Source organism: Cherax quadricarinatus, chromosome 23, assembly GCF_038502225.1.
Source record: "Cherax quadricarinatus isolate ZL_2023a chromosome 23, ASM3850222v1, whole genome shotgun sequence".
NCBI classification, from domain to species: Eukaryota; Metazoa; Arthropoda; class Malacostraca; order Decapoda; family Parastacidae; genus Cherax; species Cherax quadricarinatus.
In genome coordinates this window covers 1,655,131-1,677,455 of record NC_091314.1, presented here as the reverse complement: position 1 = coordinate 1,677,455, position 22,325 = coordinate 1,655,131, and the positions used below count along the sequence as shown (strand labels likewise).

The 22,325-nt window shown below is 43.3% G+C and overlaps 1 protein-coding gene across 3 annotated transcripts in view; it reads left to right on the top strand.

Annotated features, from left to right (window-relative positions):
• LOC128685802 (ankyrin repeat domain-containing protein 29) overlaps positions 1-22,325 on the top strand; it is a 194,576-nt gene that overhangs the window by 142,140 nt on the left and 30,111 nt on the right. For all 3 annotated transcript variants that reach the window (XM_053772460.2, XM_053772458.2, XM_053772459.2), the window contains exon 2: positions 21,281-21,391. In XM_053772460.2, coding sequence (XP_053628435.2) covers positions 21,281-21,391 — 111 coding nt within the window. The remainder of the gene's footprint in view (positions 1-21,280; positions 21,392-22,325) is intronic.

Below are 22,325 nucleotides of genomic sequence, written 5' to 3'. Positions count from 1 at the left end.
CTCTCTCTCTCTCTCTCTCTCTCTCTCTCTCTCTCTCTCTCTCTCTCTCTCTCAATTCTATGCATCTATTTATATAATTTTTTTTTTTAATCCAGGATGTCTCCGGGTGTATATATCTTGTAATTAGTGGATAATAATACTTTCTGACTTATTATCTCAGTAGTAGTAACCAGTTACCAGTAACCAGTGTACCAGTAGTTGACTCACTACCAACCGTCTCTGCCTGAGTCACTGTCTGAATTCATATTGTGCTGACCATAGCAGTATTCAAAGACACCCTCACATATGGGTACTGTGGGCGGCCAGTCAGTGTTACGAGAGTGAGCAAGGAGACAAGGTTACGGCTGTAAGGGCGCTCCCCACATTATCTGTAATTATACGTACTACCAGCCTACGTGAGTATTACTTTACCCAATCCACGTGTTCGAACTCCCACATGATAATTACTCGGTAAATACAAGATAAATTAACCCAGAGGTTTTTTATTTCTCAGTATATAATATATAGTTTATTTTATTCCTCGTTTAATGTCTCATCTTAATGTTAATGTACAGGCAAATTGTGGCCTTAATAACCCACGTGCAGTTAGTGGGCCTTGATCATGCCTAACAGTATATTTGAGGAGCCTGAGAGCGTGTCGAGATCGTATCCCCATACAGCATAGTCTGTGCAGGGGAAGACTACACAGCAGTCTGTGCAGGGGAAGACTACACAGCAGTCTGTGCAGGGGAAGACTACACAGCAGTCTGTGCAGGGGAAGACTACACAGCAGTCTGTGCAGGGGAAGACTACACAGCAGTCTGTGCAGGGGAAGACTACACAGCAGTCTGTGCAGGGGAAGACTACACAACAGTCTGTGCAGGGGAAGACTACACAGCAGTCTGTGCAGGGGAAGACTACACAGCAGTCTGTGCAGGGGAAGACTACACAGCAGTCTGTGCAGGGGAAGACTCAGGGAAGGAACACGTCACACACACCACTGACTAGTAAGTCAGTTGTCCCTGTGCAATGGCCCGTTACTCTAATTCTGATTACTGATACTGGCTCTGACACAGTTCATGCTGTTGAACGTCTCTTAATTAGGTAACTGCACCTGAACGCCCCTTCCTTGAATCGAATCTCATTGCCTCTCATACACTCCCCTTCCATCATATGAATGTAACAGTAATACTATAATATGGAATCAGTAACTACCAGATTAGCATCTGCTACAGTAGATATCGTTCCACAGCAACTCGTGTTACTGGATGCTTCAGTCCTCGCCTCTGCCATAGCGTCAACGGCACCAATGAACTAGTCAATTAATGAGTTTTCATGTCAGGTGATATTCTTTGACAACTACAATAACATCATCATCCTCCAGGTTAGTAAACAGAGCACAAACTTTAGGAAGTGTGAGAAGCCTGATGCAGCAGTTAATCCGTTCAGTGTTACGACGATACATCACAGGATTATGTTACAGCCAGGGCGCTGTTACATTATCTAATCTACTGCGAGAAGTGTTTACATCACTATACCTTCACGATGCTACACCAGTAAACCTCATTTCGTTTTATTATTCACTTTCACATTACCAGAGTTGAGGGATGGTGGTGCTAGGTCGACGGTGTTATGTTTACAACAACAATGTCAGAATTTTATGCTAACACTGAATGTTTTACAACTCTCCTGTACCATTGTAAAGATGAAAAATAATATAATGTAAAACATTAAAACAAAATGGATTTGTAAATATGTAATTCCTTTATGGACAGATGTATGAGTAAGGTTGCTGTATCATTGCAGGACTATATGACTTGTGGGAACTTAAGTATGTCATTCTGATTATAATAATATTTGCAGGACAAAATACAGTGACAATTGTATCATGCAGGACAAAATAGTGACAACTATCATGCAGGACAAAATAGTGACAATAATAGCTGTATCATGTAGGACAAAATACAGTGACAATAATAACTATCATGCAGGACAAAATAGTGACAATAATAACTGTATCATGCAGGACAAAATACAGTGACAATAATTGTATCATGCAGGACAAAATAGTGACAACTATCATGCAGGACAAAATAGTGACAATAATAGCTGTATCATGTAGGACAAAATACAGTGACAATAATAACTATCATGCAGGACAAAATAGTGACAATAATAACTATCATGCAGGACAAAATACAGTGACAATAATTGTACAATGCAGGACAAAATACAGTGACAATAATATCTGTATCATGCAGGACAAAATACAGTGACAATATTTGTACCATGCAGGACAAAATAGTGATAATAATAATTGTATCATGCAGGACAAAATAGTGATAATAATTGTATCATGCAGGACAAAATGCAGCGACAATAATATCTGTATCATGCAGGACAAAATAGTGACAATAATATTAGTATCATGCAGAACAAAAGTGATAATAATATTTGTATCATGCAGGACAAAATAGCAATAATAATAATTGTATCATGCAGGACAAAATAGTGACAATAATATTTGTATCATGCAGAACAAAAGTGATAATAATTGTATCATGCAGGACAAAATAGTGATAATAATAACTGTATCATGCAGGACAAAATAGTGATAATAATAATTGTATCATGCAGGACAAAATAGCGATAATAATAATTGTATCATGCAGGACAAAATAGCGATAATAATAATTGTATCATGCAGGACAAAATAGCGATAATAATAATTGTATCATGCAGGACAAAATAGTGATAATAATAATTGTATCATGCAGGACAAAAGTGATAATAATAACTGTATCATGCAGGACAAAATACAGTGACAATGCCCAGTGGGAATTCAGTTTCTCCTGCAATCTTAAATTTATTCATTTTTTCTTATATAAAAAAATGCGAATGCATTCTTAAGGGCTTATTATATAGGTCTGTAATGAATTATTACACGCGAATATACTCAAGGATACGATATTTTTAAAATATTACATTTAAAAAGTAGAGTAAAGATGGGGGAAGCTTACAGCAGCACAGTAAGCAATCAATCTTGTCAAGCCTCTAGTCTACACTACACTTAGTTTTTTTTTTTCAATTTATCTTGTTTTTTTTTTATACATGGCATTTGCATCATGTAGTAAGCGAACAAAATGTGCAAGTTTTTTTTTTTTTTGAGATAGTGATTTTTCACTATAGTTATAGACTTAGAAAATGTGTTAACATATTGCAAACTTCACTAGAAATATATAAATAACAATGACAAACTTGTCTAGCCTTAACTAACTTAAATATTATTACAGAAATGAAATACAGCCACGAGGAAACAAACGAGAAACCTTAAAATGTTACTTTTTAAATAGGTTCTTCTTGTACATGGTGATCATCCCTGAGGGGAGGCTGATGGACGTTATAACGAGTACATTCAATATAACCCCGTATATAGGTAAGCCAAAACCGGCACTCTCACCGCCTGCTTGATTCATGCAAATAAAATGCAGCAGGGTAATTCGATCAGGTTGTCAAGTGGCAAATATGGAAATAAGTTTTATTTTCACTGTGTGTGCCTGCAAATAGAGGACGTATTGTGAAGACTTAACTGGGGATCAGCGAGTCTCTGGAGATATTGTGTTCTGCTGACATATTGATCCATACAGTGTATTGTACTTGTATATGGCCATGGTTACGGACATTGGAATAGTTTTAACGCTTCAACACATTGATAAATAGCTATCACAGTGTTTACTTAGTTGTCTGTCAAGTAAGTTTCCGGAGTGTTTATTTATCGAGAATATCAAGAGGCTGACATAACTTTTCACAGTAACTTCACAAATTTAGGCGAAGCATCTTATTCACTCTTTTAAAGTTCACAAGTTAGTCCGAAATGTTAAACATGTAAAAAAACAAGTTAATTAACTGTTCAGACAAAAAAAAAATAAGTGCAACCGTTAAGATGTGACTTAGTAAAAATAAATTGTATAAATTAGAAGCAGATAAGAAGTGCAAGTGAATTAAAGTTGTACAAGAGCGAGAATGTAAGTTATATTTCTACAAAAGAGTAAGAGATAAAGTTTGAGAATTAATATTGAAGTTAATAAATCAGTGGGAGCCTAGTACGGATAGGTCGTCAAGGCCTCGGCGCTTGTAAAACATAGACACTGTCTTAAATTTAAAATGATTTCGTCCCGCGTGGATCATTTTCTTCACTCTGCATCTTCCTTCTAAAAGGTTCATGTTTTCTAACGTGAACTTTACATAAAATAGTGTTTTGTATGCAGTATTCACTATGTGATATTACATTATGAGCACAGTTGGGGTCGATCGATGCTTGTAAAACTTTTAAGAGAATCTTGCCAGAAAAAAATATATTAATTTAGATCTACCAGTCATATATTAAGGCAAACACTATGGAATTTTACACAGGATTCTTTAATAAATTATGTTTTTAAATAGTTAAGTAAATAAATAGAAAACTATGGCAGATCTTAGATGTAATTTGGTGTAGTTACCTTGCGAAACGATACATAAAAGCAGTGTAAGTAAGCCACACTGCTTGACGGCTTGCACGAGTTATCTTAGGTAACCAAGTCTTCCATTTTTACACTTCAGTCATATCCCTCTAATTCTAAGACTTTCCAGAGAGTGCACATTCTAGGTGGTCAGTCAGCTTAGGTTACTAGTTACTAGTGTTGGAATGTTTGTCAAGTGACAACACAAGGGAGACTTAAGTCGCTGGGTGAAGCCACAGTGCGAGAAGGTAGAATTACACCAGCCTGACCTCTGCATAATGTGTCTATAACACACACACACACACACACACACACAGCAACAAGGAGCTCGGACTCGACCTCTGCAACCTCAACTAGGTGAGTACAGTTGGAACTTGAAGACACAGATGAATCACAGGGATGTTATGAAGTATTTCTTCAGCCACAGAGTAGTCAGGAAGTGGAATAGTTTGGGAAGAGATGTAGTGGAGGCAGGATCCATACATAGCTTTAAGCAAAGGTATGATAAAGCTCACGGTTCAGGGAGAGTGACCTAGTAGCGACCAGTGAAGAGGCGGGGCCAGGAGCTTGGACTCGACCCCTGCAACCTCAGCTAGGTGAGTACAGTATCATCATTTTTATATATGCCAAAAAAAAATGGTCGGTGTTATAACAGATAACAGTAGGTCAGTGGGTAGACACGAGGAATGTACAGACATGTAGGCTCCAGACGACGGTAATCGACCACTACCCGGCGCCGCCGCCTCCCCCACCACCACCGGGTAGATCATTGACACTTAGGTCTCTTGATCTCTCTAGGTAGATCACTGACACTTAGGTCCCTTGATTTCTTTAGGTAGATCATTGACACTTAGGTCTCTTGATCTCTCTAGGTAGATCACTGACACTTAGGTCTCTTGATCTCTCTAGGTAGATCATTGACACTTAGGTCTCTTGATCTCTCTAGGTTGATCACTGACACGTAGGTCTTGATCTCTCTAGGTAGATCATTGACACGATTTGTACAAAAGGAACTAATTGAGCTCAGCCAGGAGCGCCAGACATGATAACATTTTAGTCAGATTCCTAAAACCTGATGTGATGCATCTGAATATAAATTTCCCATAGCATACGTAATATATTTCTCCATCACCTCCGGTACCATGCTGTGCCTGTGTCCTCCCGGGTCTATACTCCGTATCCAGTCTTCTTTTCCCTTCTCAATCTTCATACCTTACATTTGCTGGGGTTGAATTCAAGTATAACTACTTATCTGATAAATCTTGCATTTTTCTAGATCCAATTCTAGCCTTTCCTTGTATTTATTGGTATTTGTTGTCCTTATTAATTTTACATAATCAGCAAACAGTGATAAACTTGACTCAGTCCCATCTGGTATGTTATTCACATATATATGAGACGTGTGTGTGTGTGTGTGTGTGTGTGTGTGTGTGTGTTTTGATCTTGATTATTCCTATTATTGGGTCCACGTGTGCACGAGTGGAGGGTGGGTGGATAGATGGGTGGGGTTAGATACACTACATACACTGAGAAGTCAATAGTGGCCTTTCCTGCTGACGTAATATTTGCCACACCAACCCTGCGTCTTACTCCACCGTCTGCCAGGAACCACCTTATGTCCTGCTTCACCACCATCACCACAGCTGCAGTGTCCCCTCCCCAGCAGCACCACCAGCGTGCTCCTGTCACCCAAGATCTTGCCACAACCAACGCAATAGTTCTCTCCGGTATCGTATCCACCAGCAGCACAGTCGTGTCCTGAACATCCTCCCCAAAACAGCCAAGTGATGAAGTCCTTGTTAAAACTCCACCTTACTAGAGTATTCAACATACCTGGGCATTCACTATCAACAACTGTAGAACAAACAAAAAAAGAGAAGCCCTGTTGTTTTCGGTGATAATGAATTCAGTTGTATCAATATCATGAGCAGTGATAAATATGATACATATATATTAACTCAGTTCTCACGAACAACAGTAATAATCTAATAATAAGAGCGAGTTACACAATCACATAATTTGTTAATAAGCTCCACTGACAGCCTGAGAAACATGATAAACTATAAGCATAATAAAAACCAAATAATTGCTGGAGATTTCAACATCAATGTTTGTGACACAAATATCGTCGAGGTGTCGAGCTTCGTTAACAGTATATATTCTTGCCTCCTAACACCCTCGATCACCAGACTCACTGGACTAGAATCACTGAGACATCAACCTCACTTCTAGATCATATCTGGATCTATATAATAGCTCCTCCAAATTCCGGTATAATCACGGATAAAATAATTATTACCCTACCTTTCTATCGCTAACATTTCGAATATTCCACTTGAAACCAAAACAATATCGACTTTGATTCCGTAATGATGCTTCAGTTAGCATCTTTATCAGTGCTATCAGACCGAACCTAATTACCCCCCATTCTCCCCTCCCCTATCCCATCCTCCCCTTTTTCCATTCCTCCTCCTCCTCCTCACCCCTCCCTTTTGCCCTTCCTCTTTTTGGCCTTTGGGATTTCTCCCACAGGCGCGCTAGTTCCTAGGTAGGGGAAAGGACACTAGGGTCCATCCCATTCCGTTGAGGTTCTTGGCGGTGGCGTAGTTTGCCGTGGAATCTGGATTGCCTGGGGATGTCCCGATCCCTCTCCGGTATCCCGGAGTAGCTTTGGGTGTCTTTCAGGCGACGGGTGTATCTCTGGAAGCCACCTTTCGGATTCCGGGGGTGGTGGCCGAAGGAGGTATGCTTTGTGGCGGATATCCGGCCGCCCTCTCTTTTGTCCACCGAGGTAGCTCGGCAGATGTGAGGTTGCTATCCCGGATTGCTGGTTTACTGGCATGAAGGGTAGGGTATGGCACGGGTTCCATGCTGCATCTGCGCTACTAGCAGTGTTGAGGTCCTCTTGGGCGCGGAGGGAGATTTCCGGCCCTTTCATTCCTCCTGGGAACTATTCCTCCCCGCTCCCCCCTTTTTTTATTCTTTTTTTATTTTTATTTTCTTTTCTTCTTTCTTTTTTTTTTCTTAAAAACAAAAAGCAAAGGAGTAACCTAACCATGGCAGCCCTAGTCCATGAACCCACTACCCCCGGGCCCCTTCTTGATACCGCACCCCATTCTGACCCTGCCTTGTGTTTAGACCACTCTTCAGACACTCCTGATGCCCCTGTACCTCTTGCTGGTGCTGTTTCCTCACCCACTTCAGGTACCGGGGCTTCGACTGACTCCTTCGATTTGTCTGAACTCTGCTCTCCTTTGACTATGCTTCCGGCTTCTCCCTCTACGGTACGGCAATTTTTGAATCGCCCGCCCATTTCACGCCGGACCAACTCCGGTCCTACTCCTAAACGCCAACGTCAATCTCCTGATGATGCTCCTTCGTTACCTTCCCATTGTACTCGGAAAAGACCGACACGTCAAGCACTCCCTCTCCATGCTCAGTTTCGGACCACACAATGGACTAAATTCTTTACTTTAAGACCGACTTCTTCTTCTGCCTACCTTTCTGACCATAGTATTGGCAAGGCGCTCCTGCGTCATGTTGGTAGAGATATTTCATTTCATGCTCTCAAGAGCGGTATGCGCATCGTCACTGTCCAGAATGCTGCCCAAGCTCATGATCTTTCTCTCCTTTCGAATATCGATTCTACTCCTGTCACTATTGAAAAACATCTTTCTCTCAATTCTTGTAGTGGTACTGTCATTCTGCCCCATACCATAGTCCAACAGAATTTCCAGTCATGCGGCAATGACATTTTTGAAAAGCTGGAACTCCAGGATCTCCCAATCCTCAAAGTAGACACTTATGTCCTTCCTGCCCGGGGGCGGAGACGTTACCCTTGCAATGTGGCTCGTTTAACTTTTGACAGCCGAGAACTCCCGTCCTCTGTATATGTCGCGGGACATCGGTTACAAGTTCGAAAGGTGATACCTACACCGCAACAATGTAGAAATTGCTGGCGTTTTGGTCACCCAGCGAAATATTGCAGATCTATGGCCGAATGCCCAGTCTGTGGTGCTGACGACCATTCTAATACATCTTGCAGTCAACCTCCATCTTGCCTTAATTGTAATGAAGCTCACCCTTCGTACTCCCGCCGTTGCCAGGTCTACTTAAATGAACGTGAAATCCGTTGCCTCAAAGAGGCAGAAGGTCTCCCTTATGCTATGGCAGTTACTCATCTCCGCCTCCAAGGGAGACTACCCCGTGTTTCTTATTCTCATGTTTCCAAACATCCCCCCACTTCTGGGGTCCCATCTTCTGCAGCCTCCTCTGTTGTTACCCCTCCCATAGCCACTACGGCATTTAATCCTTTTGCTGTCCTTGGCTCTGACGTCCCGACTACAACTCAGTCTGTTCTCACATCTTCACATCCTTCCTCACAAGCCCCAGTATCGACAAGACCTCGTACGACACCTAATACCAATCGCCCCTCTACTCAGAAGTCCAAAAAATCCACATTGCTCAAATCTTCTTTGTCCCTTCCTTCCCTTCTTCCACCTCCACACTTTACCTTTCCAGTCTCTGTACCTAGTTCTTCCCCTCTCTCTGGCTCTATTACAAGTGTGGAGATTCACCCTCCTCCTCGTACTATGCCTTCCACCCCCGTCCCCTCCCAAGTTTCTCCCTCTTCTGCCACCTCCCAGGTTTCTGCCTCTTCTGTCCCCCCCCACACTTCATCTCCAGTCCCTTACACTCTTCCCTCCCCCTCTACTTTGGTACAGTCCATTACTGTCCCAATCTTTACTCACCCTCCTCCTTCTATCTCCAATATGGTCTCCCATACATCTTTGAATTCAGAAACACTTGAAGCCATTTCAGAATATATTGCAGAGGCTAAACCTTCAATGGACACTGATTCACTTCCTGTTACTTCTCTTCCCTCTCCTCCATCTTCACAACCCCATTCTTCGCAACGCTCCGTTCCTTCGCTACTTGAACGTCTTCCAATGCCACCTCACGTTGACTTTTCTAACCCCTCTAGTCTGTAGGTGCCTTTACCTACAGATTCCTGATATTTTCTTCATTACCAATCATGGCCTATTTACAGTGGAATATCCGCGGCCTCAGGGGTAATCGGGGTGAGCTTCAGATGTTGCTTTCCAGGTTTTCCCCTGTTGGTGCTTGCTTACAAGAACCAAAATTACACTCGGCTGTTTTCCAACCTATCTCAGGCTATAATTTATTGTATTCTTCGGATCCTTTCTCAGATGGGACCTTTAATGAAAGTGCCCTTCTTCTATGCAATGATATTCTGTTCTGTCAACTATTTGTCCATACCTCGCTGCATTACACTGCAGCCTGTATCCACTTGAATAAGTGGTTTACAATATGTTCTTTATATCTCTCTCCTTCTCGAGCATTTTCTATCCCAGACTTTGCCTTTCTTGTTTCATCCTTACCACCACCACTTCTGTTACTTGGTGATTTTAATGCCCACCATTTCCTCTGGGGGGGTCTCATTGTGACTCACGTGGCATCCAGTTGGAGGCTTTTCTCGCCTCTCACCCCCTCCATGTTTTAAATACGGGTACTCCCACCCATTTTGATCCTTGTACTCATACTCTCTCTTGCATCGATCTATCAGTCTGCTCTTCGTCCACTGCACTAGACTTCACCTGGTCTGTTCTACCAGACTTGCATGACAGCGATCATTTTCCGATCATTCTTACTTCTCATTCCTATTCACCACCTTTCCGTAGCCCTCGCTGGCAATTTGATCGGGCAAATTGGGATCTTTACTCACACCTCACTGCTTTTAGTGAGGTTCCTTCTTCATCCTCCATTGATGAGCTCCTACACATCTTCTCGACATCAGTTTATACCGCAGCTTCTCATTCTATACCCCAAACCTCAGGCAGGCATTCTCAGAAGTGCGTGCCTTGGTGGTCTCCTGCTTGTGGTCGTGCAGTATGTTTGAAACGTGCTGCATGGGGCAGGTACCGGTACAATAGAACCGCTGAGAGACTTGTTGATTTTAAGCAGAAGCGTGCGATCGCTCGCCGTGTCATCCGTGAAGCTAAACGCACTTGTTGGCGAGACTATGTTTCCACCATCACCTCTGCTTCTTCTATGAGTGCAGTCTGGAAAAAAGTGAGGAAATTGAGTGGTAAATACTCTCCTGACCCGGCTCCTGTTCTACGGGTCACTGGTGTTGATGTAGCAACCCCTCTCGACGTTGCCATTGAACTTGGCACACATCTGGTCCGTATTTCCCGAGGGCTCCATCTATGCCCCTCGTTTCTTTCCTCAAAGTCTGCCAGAGAGTTAGTACCCTTGGACTTTTCTTCTCTCAGAGAAGAACAGTATAATGTGCCATTTACACTTCAAGAACTGGAGGCAACGCTCTCAGCTTGCCGATCATCGGCAGCTGGGCCTGACGACATTCATATTCGTATGTTACAACATTTACATCAGTCAGCCCTTGTAGTCCTCTTACACCTCTTCAATCTTATTTGGGCACAAGGAGTTCTTCCCCAGCTGTGGAAATCTGCCATTGTTCTCCCTTTCCGCAAACCGGGTACTACAGGACATGATGCCTCCTACTATCGCCCCATCGCTCTTGCTAGTGCAGTTTGCAAAGTGATGGAACGCCTCGTAAATCGACGTTTAATGTGGTATTTAGAGACTCACAACAGTCTCTCCGCTAGTCAATATGGCTTTCGTAAGGGTCGTTCTACCATAGACCCCTTACTACGCTTGGATACGTATGTTCGTAATGCCTTTGCGAATAATTACTCAGTTATTGCCATATTTTTTGATCTTGAGAAGGCATATGACACAACTTGGAGGTATAATATTTTGGCCCAGGCCCATTCCTTAGGCCTCCGAGGCAATCTACCATCCTTCCTTAAGAACTTTTTAACTGACAGACATTTCCGTGTTCGAGTCAATAATGTTCTTTCCCCGGACTTCGTCCAAGCTGAAGGTGTCCCTCAGGGATGTGTTCTAAGCACAACACTTTTTCTCCTTGCTATAAATGATTTGGCCTCTGTTCTTCCACCCAATATTTGGTCATCACTCTATGTTGATGACTTCGCTATTGCTTGTGCAGGCGCTGACTGTCACCTTATTGCAGTTTCTCTCCAGCATGCGGTCGACCGTGTTTCCACTTGGGCCACCACACATGGGTTTAAATTTTCAAGTACCAAAACTCGCCAAATTACTTTCACTAGACGCTCTGTTATCTCCGATCATCCTTTGTATCTCTATGGCTCCCGTATCCCCGAACGTGATACAGTCAGGTTTCTAGGCCTTCTCTTTGACCGTCGGTTATCCTGGAAACCTCACATTACCTCTCTGAAGGCAACTTGTCACAGCCGGCTAAACCTTCTTAAAACCCTTGCTCATCTTTCCTGGGGAGCTGATCGTCGAACTCTGCTTCGCCTACATTCAGCCTTCGTTTTATCGAAACTCGATTATGGTGACCAGATTTATTCCGCGGCCTCTCCTGCTACTCTCTCTAGCCTTAACTCTATCCATCACCAAGGCTTACGTTTGTGCCTTGGTGCTTTTCGCTCTTCCCCTGTTGAGAGCCTCTATACAGAAGCAAATATTCCATCCTTGTCTGATTGCCGTGATGCCCATTGCCTTCGCTACTATGTACGCTCTCACGATCTACACAATCCTTCCATTTATAGAATGGTCACCGATATTAGTAGACATTCTTTATTCATTCGCCGCCCCTGTTTGCTCCATCCCTTTTCTCTTCGCCTACATTCACTCTTGTCTTCCCTTCAGTTACCACCTTTATATGTTCATGTAGCATCTCACTTTTTCCTACCCCCTGGGAAGTTCCAGCTGTTCGGGTCTGTTCTTTCTCACTCCCTTGTTCGAAAGCTCAACTGCCTACGGTGGCTTCCCGCTCTCTTTTTCTTGATCACTTCCACTCCCATTCTCATGCCACCGCTGTGTACACAGATGGCTCTAAGTCTTCAGACGGCGTCGGATTCGCAGCAGTGTTTCCGGACAGCGTCGTACAGGGGCATTTACTATCTTCAGCTAGCATTTTTACTGCTGAACTGTATGCCATTCTTGCAGCACTTATTCGTATCGCATCTATGCCTGTGTCATCATTTGTAGTAGTCTCAGACTCCCTTAGTGCTCTACAGGTTATACGAAAATTTGATACATCTCATCCCCTAGTTCTCCGTATCCAACTTTGGCTACGCCGTATCTCTACCAAACATAAAGATATTGTTTTTTGTTGGGTCCCTGGTCATGTCGATGTACAGGGCAATGAACAGGCAGACACTGCTGCGCGGTCAGCAGTACATGACCTACCAATTTCCTATCGAGGTGTTCCATTTCTGGACTATTTTGCTGCAATAGCTACCCACCTTCGCACCCGTTGGCAACAACGTTGGTCAACTCTGCTCGGTAACAAACTTCATTCTATTAAACCGAGCATAGGTTACTGGCCGTCTTCTTGTCATCAGTGCCGAGGTTGGGAGACCACTCTCTCCCGCCTTCGCATTGGCCACACTCGTCTTACTCATGGGTATCTCATGGAGAGGCACCCTGTTCCTCTCTGTGAGCAGTGTCAAGTTCCAGTATCGATTAGCCACATTCTGTTAGACTGCCCTCTCTATCAACGAGCACGCAGAATTTACCTCCAACGTCGTCTTCGTTCTACTACTCTCTCTTTACCTTCCCTTCTTGCTGATGGACCCTCCTTTAATCCTGACTCTCTCATTGACTTCTTGACAACGACTGATTTACTCCACAAACTCTGATGATACTTTTCGCACTCCCCTCAGCCCTTTCTAGTTCAGTCTCTTGCTGCCCTTTACCCTTTCACCATCCACTGCCCCGCTGTTATCCGTAACCTATTACTCATCCATCTCCCTTTTGCCACCTGATGCCCTCGCTTCCTTCCTGCCCTGCAGCACTGTATAGTCCTTGTGTCTTAGCGCTTCTTTTTGATTATAATAATAATAATCCTATTCACCACCTTTCCGTAGCCCTCGCTGGCAATTTGATCAGGCAAATTGGGATCTTTACTCACACCTCACTGCTTTTAGTGAGGTTCCTTCTTCATCCTCCATTGATGAGCTCCTACACATCTTCTCGACGTCAGTTTATACCGCAGCTTCTCATTCTATACCCCAAACCTCAGGCAGGCATTCTCAGAAGTGCGTGCCTTGGTGGTCTCCTGCTTGTGCTCGTGCAGTACGTTTGAAACGTGCTGCATGGGGCAGGTACCGGTACAATAGAACCGCTGAGAGACTTCTTGATTTTAAGCAGAAGCGTGCGATTGCTCGCCGTGTCATCCGTGAAGCTAAACGCACTTGTTGGCGAGACTATGTTTCCACCATCACCTCTGCTTCTTTTATGAGTGCAGTCTGGAAAAAAGTGAGGAAATTGAGTGGTAAATACTCTCCTGACCCGGCTCCTGTTCTACGGGTCGCTGGTGTTGATGTAGCAAACCCTCTCGACGTTGCCATTGAACTTGGCACACATCTGGTCCGTATTTCCCGAGGGCTCCATCTATGCCCCTCGTTTCTTTCCTCAAAGTCTGCCAGAGAGTTAGTACCCTTGGACTTTTCTTCTCTCAGAGAAGAACTGTATAATGTGCCTTTTACACTTCAAGAACTGGAGGCAACGCTCTCAGCTTGCCAATCATCGGCAGCTGGGCCTGACGACATTCATATTCGTATGTTACAACATTTACATCGGTCAGCCCTTGTAGTCCTCTTACACCTCTTCAATCTTATTTGGGCACAAGGAGTTCTTCCCCAGCTGTGGAAATCTGCCATTGTTCTCCCTTTCCGCAAACCGTGTACTACAGGACATGATGCCTCCCACTATCGCCCCATCGCTCTTACTAGTGCAGTTTGCAAAGTGATGGAATGTCTCGTAAATCGCCGTTTAATGTGGTATTTAGAGACACACAACAGTCTCTCCGCTAGTCAATATGGCTTTCGTAAGGGTCGTTCTACCATAGACCCCTTACTACGCTTGGATACGTATGTTCGTAATGCCTTTGCGAATAATCACTCAGTTATTGCCATATTTTTTTGACCTTGAGAAGGCATATGACACAACTTGGAGGTATAATATTTTGGCCCAGGCCCATTCCTTAGGCCTCCGAGGCAATCTACCATCCTTCCTTAAGAACTTTTTAACTGACAGACATTTCCGTGTTCGAGTCAATAATGTTCTTTCCCCGGACTTCGTCCAAGCTGAAGGTGTCCCTCAGGGATGTGTTCTAAGCACAACACTTTTTCTCCTTGCTATAAATGATTTGGCCTCTGTTCTTCCACCCAATATTTGGTCATCACTCTATATTGATGACTTCGCTATTGCTTGTGCAGGCGCTGACTGTCATCTTATTGCAGTTTCTCTCCAGCATGCGGTCGACCGTGTTTCCACTTGGGCCACCACGCATGGGTTTAAATTTTCAAGTACCAAAACTCACCAAATTACTTTCACTAGACGTTCTGTTATCTCCGATCATCCTTTGTATCTCTATGGCTCCCGTATCCCCGAACATGATACAGTCAGGTTTCTAGGCCTTCTCTTTGACCGTCGGTTATCCTGGAAACCTCACATTACCTCTCTGAAGGCAACTTGTCACAGCCAGCTAAACCTTCTTAAAACCCTTGCTCATCTTTCCTGGGGAGCTGATCGTCGAACTCTGCTTCGCCTACATTCAGCCCTCGTTTTATCAAAACTCGATTATGGTGACCAGATTTATTCTGTGGCCTCTCCTGCTACTCTCTCTAGCCTTAACTCTATCCATCACCAAGAATTATGTTTGTGCCTTGGTGCTTTTCGCTCTTCCCCTGTTGAGAGCCTCTATACAGAAGTGAATGTTCCATCCTTGTCTGATCGCCGTGATGCCCATTGCCTTCGCTACTATGTACGCTCTCACGATCTACACAATCCTTCCATTTATAGAATGGTCACTGATATTAGACATTCTTTATTCGTTCGCCGCCCGTTTGCTCCGTCCCTTTTCTCTTCGCCTACATTCACTCTTGTCTTCCCTTCAGTTACCACCTTTATATGTTCATGTAGCATCTCACTTTTCCCTACCCCCCTGGGAAGTTCCAGCTGTTCGGGTCTGTTCTTTCTCACTCCCTTGCTCGAAAGCTCAACTGCCTACGGTGGCTTCCCGCTCTCTTTTTCTTGATCACTTCCACTCCCATTCTCATGCCACCGCTGTGTACACAGATGGCTCTAAGTCTTCAGACGGCGTCGGATTCGCAGCAGTGTTTCCGGATAGCGTCGTGCGGGGACATTTACTATCTTCAGCTAGCATTTTTACTGCTGAACTTTATGCCATTTTTACAGCACTTATTCGTATCGCATCTATGCCTGTGTCATCATTTGTAGTAGTCTCAGATTCCCTTAGTGCTCTACAGGCTATACGAAAATTTGATACATCTCATCCCCTAGTTCTCCGTATCCAACTTTGGCTACACCGTATCTCTACCAAACATAAAGATATTGTTTTTTGTTGGGTCCCTGGTCATGTCGACGTACAGGGCAATGAACAGGCAGACACTGCTGCGCGGTCAGCAGTACATGACCTCCCAATTTCCTATCGAGGTGTTCCATTTCTGGACTATTTTGCTGCAATAGCTACCCACCTTCGCACCCATTCAATCTGGAGAGAGTTTCGGGGGTCAACGCCCCCGCGGCCCGGTCTGTGACCAGGCCTCCTAGTGGATCAGCCCCTGATCAACCAGGCTGTTGCTGCTGGCTGCACGCAAACCAACGTACGAGCCACAGCCCGGCTGATCAGGAACTGACTTTAGGTGCTTGTCCAGTGCCAGCTTGAAGACTGCCAGGGGTCTGTGGCAACAACGTTGGTCAACTCTGCTCAGTAACAAACTTCATTCTATTAAACCGAACATAGGTTACTGGCCGTCTTCTTGTCATCAGTGCCGAGGTTGGGAGACCACTCTCTCCCGCCTTCGCATTGGTCACACTCGTCTTACTCATGGGTATCTCATGGAGAGGCACCTTGTTCCTCTCTGTGAGCAGTGTCAAGTTCCAGTATCGATTAGCCACATTCTGTTAGACTGCCCTCTCTATCAACGAGCACGCAGAATTTACCTCCAACGTCGTATTCGTTCTACTACTCTCTTTACCTTCCCTTCTTGCTGATGGACCCTCCTTTTATCCTGACTCTCTCATTGACTTCTTGACAACGACTGATTTACTCCACAAACTCTGATGATACTTTTCGCACTCCCCTCAGCCCTTTCTAGTTCAGTCTCTTGCTGCCCTTTACCCTTTCACCATCCACTGCCCCGCTGTTATCCGTAACCTATTACTCATCCATCTCCCTTTTGCCACCTGATGCCCTCGCTTCCTTCCTGCCCTGCAGCGCTGTATAGTCCTTGTGGCTTAGCGCTTCTTTTTGATTATAATAATAATTTATCAGTGCTATTAAGCACGTAAATTAGAAAAGAGAGATGAGTCAGTCCAAAACAGGGGTTACACCAAGGCTTCCGGTCTGGCTTGATTAAAATAACTTAATTACTGATAATTACCCTCGTTCTTAGCATGCTTTAATCACCTCACCCTGATTTTACCCTTCATTACTTTTCCCTTCTCTCAAGCAGTTTTCCTCTCACGTCAACCAATATAGTAAATACAGAGAAAATGAAGTTCGCTTGTGGGAACGTTAGCATATATCCTTATACCTGCTGCACCGGTGTACCTAGCAGCAGTAAGTAGGTAGGTGAGTCTTAGGTGACTGTTATAGGTCGCATCCTTGAGGAGAGGAGTAACGTCAGTGGACATAACCAAAACCGAATGATGATATTTTATTGGGTTATCGTGGGTTACCAACCCTCTGGGTTAATAATCCGAGCACAATCTTCGACACTGTGGAAAGTAATACCTCGTGGATATTCCTCGTGTTCATCTCAACTTCTATATAAACTCAATAAAAATAAAAGGGCTAAAAATGTGTAACAAATTACTACATGGTGTGCTGATTTATTTTCCCGAAAGCTGTTTCCAATGTTATTCCTTAAATTACCATTAAACTCTTGCATCCAAGTTACAAATTATAACAGGTTCTTAAATTTCTAAATTTAATCATGTCCAAAATATTATTATATCATTACTTTCTTATTTGCTTTTTAATCATCTGGAAATTAAGCTTTAATTAAACATTAAATTTTAATTTAATATATTTCACTAAATGATCAATTTTCACTAAAATCTGCATTAAAGTATCTTGTAAATTTATATTTTAGTGTATACATTTTCACATGTTGCACAAGTGTCTCATTTTTCAACTTGTCGGTTTTCAAAACTGTTTTCATTACACCTGTCAGACACTGTAACATCTTGGGATGTTACCAATGGTGACTCCGCCTCCTCCTACTACTACTGTACTACTCTGACTGCATTATTTAAGAAACTTCTCGGCACATATGCTGCACATTTCTCAAGATTGATGTACTGACCCCATCGACTACAGGTTGAGGGACTGATTACTTCATACTCCTCCTCATATTCCTCTGTTATTTTCGCCAGCTAGTGATTGCCGAAACGTTTCCTCAATAAACATTCCTAAATGCTACACAAGTACTTATTCTTCAACTTGTTGGGTTTCAAAACCATTTTCGTCACATTCAACCGGTTAGACACGTCCAAGCAAACCCTAGAGGAAATGGCGAATCACTTCATTGTTGATATTTGAAATTTTGAGAATGTACCCACATTTTGCACCGACTGAATGAATGCACTGTTATTGTATCAGATTGTAGTTTAATGATCATTGTTTTCAGGAGGTAATGACATGATACTTGTTCCCGCAAATTTCCTCTCTCAATTCTTCAGCAGGGAACATTAATACGGGTTCCTATTACAAATTCAGGCCCAAACCCCACAATTTGGCTCAGAAGACACCGAATTATTGGCAGAATTTTCCGCTACAACCAATACTCACAAATTACAATATGACGTTCCCCCAGCGTCACTCTGCAGCTGCTCAACATCCTCCCCCTCACTCGAAATTTCTCGAAGGGTCCAAATAGCATCACATTTTAATTCATTATTATTATATGTTTCAAATTTAAACATGCTAAAAATTCAAAATTTTCCACATGTATTATCTTGAGATTACAGGTCCATGTTTTATTATATACATTACCTATGTGTAGAAATTATAATAGATGAAATGACTAGTATTTTTAAAGATGTAACTATACGCAGTGGGGTATAACAAAGATCTATTGTGATCTGTAATGTTCTTTTCAATCACCACACAGAATGAGCTGCGGGTGCACAATAAACTAGCCACTCAGACGGCACAAAGTATATATCAGGATCCATTCCATTTATGTGATTGCCCTTGGCACGTGGGTACCTACACCCTGCCAAGGATATCCAATTCACTCTTCTTCACGAGTCTGGACTTTGAAATGCAAATAAGAAATGCAGTCGAAAGCACCTGTGGGATTCGAACTGGAGTCTGTAACGTTCCCAGACCAGCATACTAACCACTGTGCTAGAACCAAGTTCAGGGGAATAGTAATAAGATGTAAGGATTATGTGGACTATATAGATAATGGAGAAAACAGAACACGAAATATGCCCAACATCTTTACCCTCCTCAAGACTGAGTCCGGGTTCATCTGTTATGAATCATTGAGCCACTATCCATCCTGTGTTTGTTTTGAAGAGTGAATTGTGTTCATTCTAAATATGAGAGTGTAAACATGAGAATTATCTGATAAAAATTTGATTAGCTAATTTTGGCGTTTTGTGTGGCTTCGAACTGAGCCTGTGGATTAACTTTAAGCAATATACTAGATCACCATACATGTCATCAACACGGTATATATACCGGGAGGTGCATGTGCTGTGGTTCGTACGTTGAATTGCGTGCAGCCAGCAGTAACAGCCTGGTTGACCAGGCACTGATCCACCATGAGGCCTGGTCACAGACCGGGCCGCGGGGGCGTTGATCCTCGGAACTCTCTACAGGTAAACTCCAGGTAAAGCATAAGGTTTTCTTGACGTTTGTATACAGGTGAAATACGGCCTTATAACTCATAGGCTTTGAACCAAACTTATTGCTTACATATTCTGTCAGTGGCTACCAAAAGAGAGGTATCAAAGAAATGGGTTAGAACAATGTGCTTTGGTTTCACACGCTGGAATCAGAACCACAGCAGAGGTCTGCACAACAAAACCTGTGGTACTGTATGTTTCTAGTGTGCAGGACAAGAGGATGTGTTGCAGTGTCCTTGTGTGCATGACACCAGTGTGCGTCGCACTGTTCAACTTTTCAGGACCCTAGGATGTATAGCTGTGTTCTGCACAACACAGGATATGTTGCAGCGGTCTAATCTGTGGACACTAGTATACGTATGCTGCCGCGTTCTAGTGTGCAGGACCCTAGGATGTATTGCAATGTTCATCTTTGCAGGACCCCAGGATGTTGCAATGTTCGGCACAACTAACTGTTCTGGTGTGCATGTCACATGTGTTGACCAGTATAGTATATGTTGCAATGTTCTAATGAGCTGGACACATAATGTGTTGCATTATTCTAGAACCTTATACTTCACGCTTCTAGTAACGTGGACATGGTATGTGTTACGATGTTCTAGAGCCTAGTTTGTACTTCACTTCACGCTTCTAGTAATGTAAGTGTACCTAGAATTGTTTCTCAGATCCACCGCAAGGCCTGATCATGGACCGGGCCGCGGCGGCGTTGACCCCTGGAACACCCTCCAGGTATAAACTTAACATCTCGTTGAAGTAGTGGCATGTAGGTAAGTTTTCCAATGTGGTTGCCCCCAAACACAACACAGACAGATGTGAAAAATTGGTAATCTGAAAGATGTAGATTCCCCGGTATAAGCGCTCAGCCCGGGCCTTTTCCAAGAGGTGGCCCAGCCTTGGCTCCTTATCGTGGGAGTGTCTCAGACCAATGTCTGCCATGGAAGGAGTCACAGGTACCTCCTCATCGTCTGGGACCAGGTGTCCTCAGGCCAAGCCTCAATCCCTGTCCCCACGGGGCTTCGAGGGAGAAGCTAGGCACACTGGGCTACCTGAAACCCCGTCCACACTGGGCTGGAAGGGTGAGGCAGCTGCATAGCAGCAGACGATGTCAGGAGGTGCAAAGGCAGCAAGCTCTACAGGATCTTTTTGGAGCCACACCCCTGCTCTGGACCGAAGCCCGAGCACCGGGGAAGCTAAAAAATGCCTTTTGCTGTGTGTTGCTGCTGCTACAACTTCATTAGTCCATTGCATGAAAAAAAAAAATCTGAAAGAGCATGCCTACCCTTACATAGGTGCAACATGTCCTATCTAGAGCATAGCAAAAAACAACCACTGGTGCGTGGTACTAAAAACGGTGTCAAACAGCTAGGAATGTACTAACCAACGTAGTGACTGTAGGTGTACATATTTGACTCATTAGTCCGAGTGATATCCTGTACACTAATACATTGTACAAGTAAGACTATAGTGTTATACTTAGGTAATTACAGTAAACACATACTCAGTAATCGTTTTTGGCCATGAGAAATTGACATTATCTACACTCAATTATTATTATTATAATCAAGGGGAAGCGCTAAACCCGTAGGATTATACAGCGCCGGGGGAATGTGGAAGGCATTCAGGCTTAATTCGGGGAACTGGAGCACAGATCCAGTTCCCTAAATCAAGAGCCCCTCACCAACTTCAAGGAACCTTCCGTGAGGGGATCTACACTCAAGCCCAAGTAATAGGAAGATATTATATTCGCTGGCCCAGAAGACAAGTGGAGAAAAATAACACATTGGCTGATGTTTGAGAGAGCATCACTTCTGTTACAGGTGTGTACGAGGCTGGATCAGAGGCTGCATGCAGCAGCTGTCAAAGGTGACGTGGAGGAGACTGTTCGAGTCCTGGACACAGGCAGGGTCCACGTCGACTGTGCTGACAGGGTGAGTTAGTCTAGAATTACCTCCCAAGAGTTACCTGAGGTTAAGATCCAGTTTATGGACCTGACTCTTACGACTGACTAACCGTAAATTAATTCTAGATGTATTTTTGAGTATGTGCACTAAATTGGATGAAAGGGCACAATGGAAATATATCACTTTGATTTTTTTTTGGGGGGGGGAGTTATCCTAGGTAATTTATACTATGATAATTGTACTTATGCGTACCTGTGCCTGAATAAACTAACTTATTAAAGGCATACACTCAAAACATCTTTATTAGATACATTTCGATCATTAGGTCTTGGTCACTTCAGATAAGGTTCCAGGACTGAAACACGTCCACTAAAGATGTGCCAAGTACATGCACTTGTGCCCTTTCATCCATATTTTCGGATCATTATACCGTCTACCACCACTAAGTTGTCTTCTGCTATGTAGTTGTCCAACCTTTTCATTTTGACCGTTGACACGTTGAAGTACTGTACCTCTTCCTAGCATTTGGAACCTTCTCATTTTGCTGCACGTGTATCTTCCTATCATTCGCCTGTGCCAAAAATTATGACGTATATTTGTCACACCATCTTTCCTCTTCCTTATCCCGTTAGGGAAGGAGCCTAGATGCTGGCGAGTGACTCTTGATCTATGGAAATAAACTTGGATTTTGAAATTAAAGACCCTTTCTTCATTTTCTTGGCTCAAACCTTAGTATAAGCCTCCCATTCCCCATCACTCCTTTTTTTTCATCATGGTCAGATCTCATAAAGTAAAACCACGTCATCCTGTATTGGAAAAAGAATCTCTGAAAAGTGAAGTTTGTCAAGTCCTTTCGTACCATTATTGTTATTATAATCAAAAAGAAGCGCTAAACCACAAGGGCTATACAGCCTTTTGTACCGTAAGAGATATTTTAGATGGTCCTAGACCGTCTTGGATT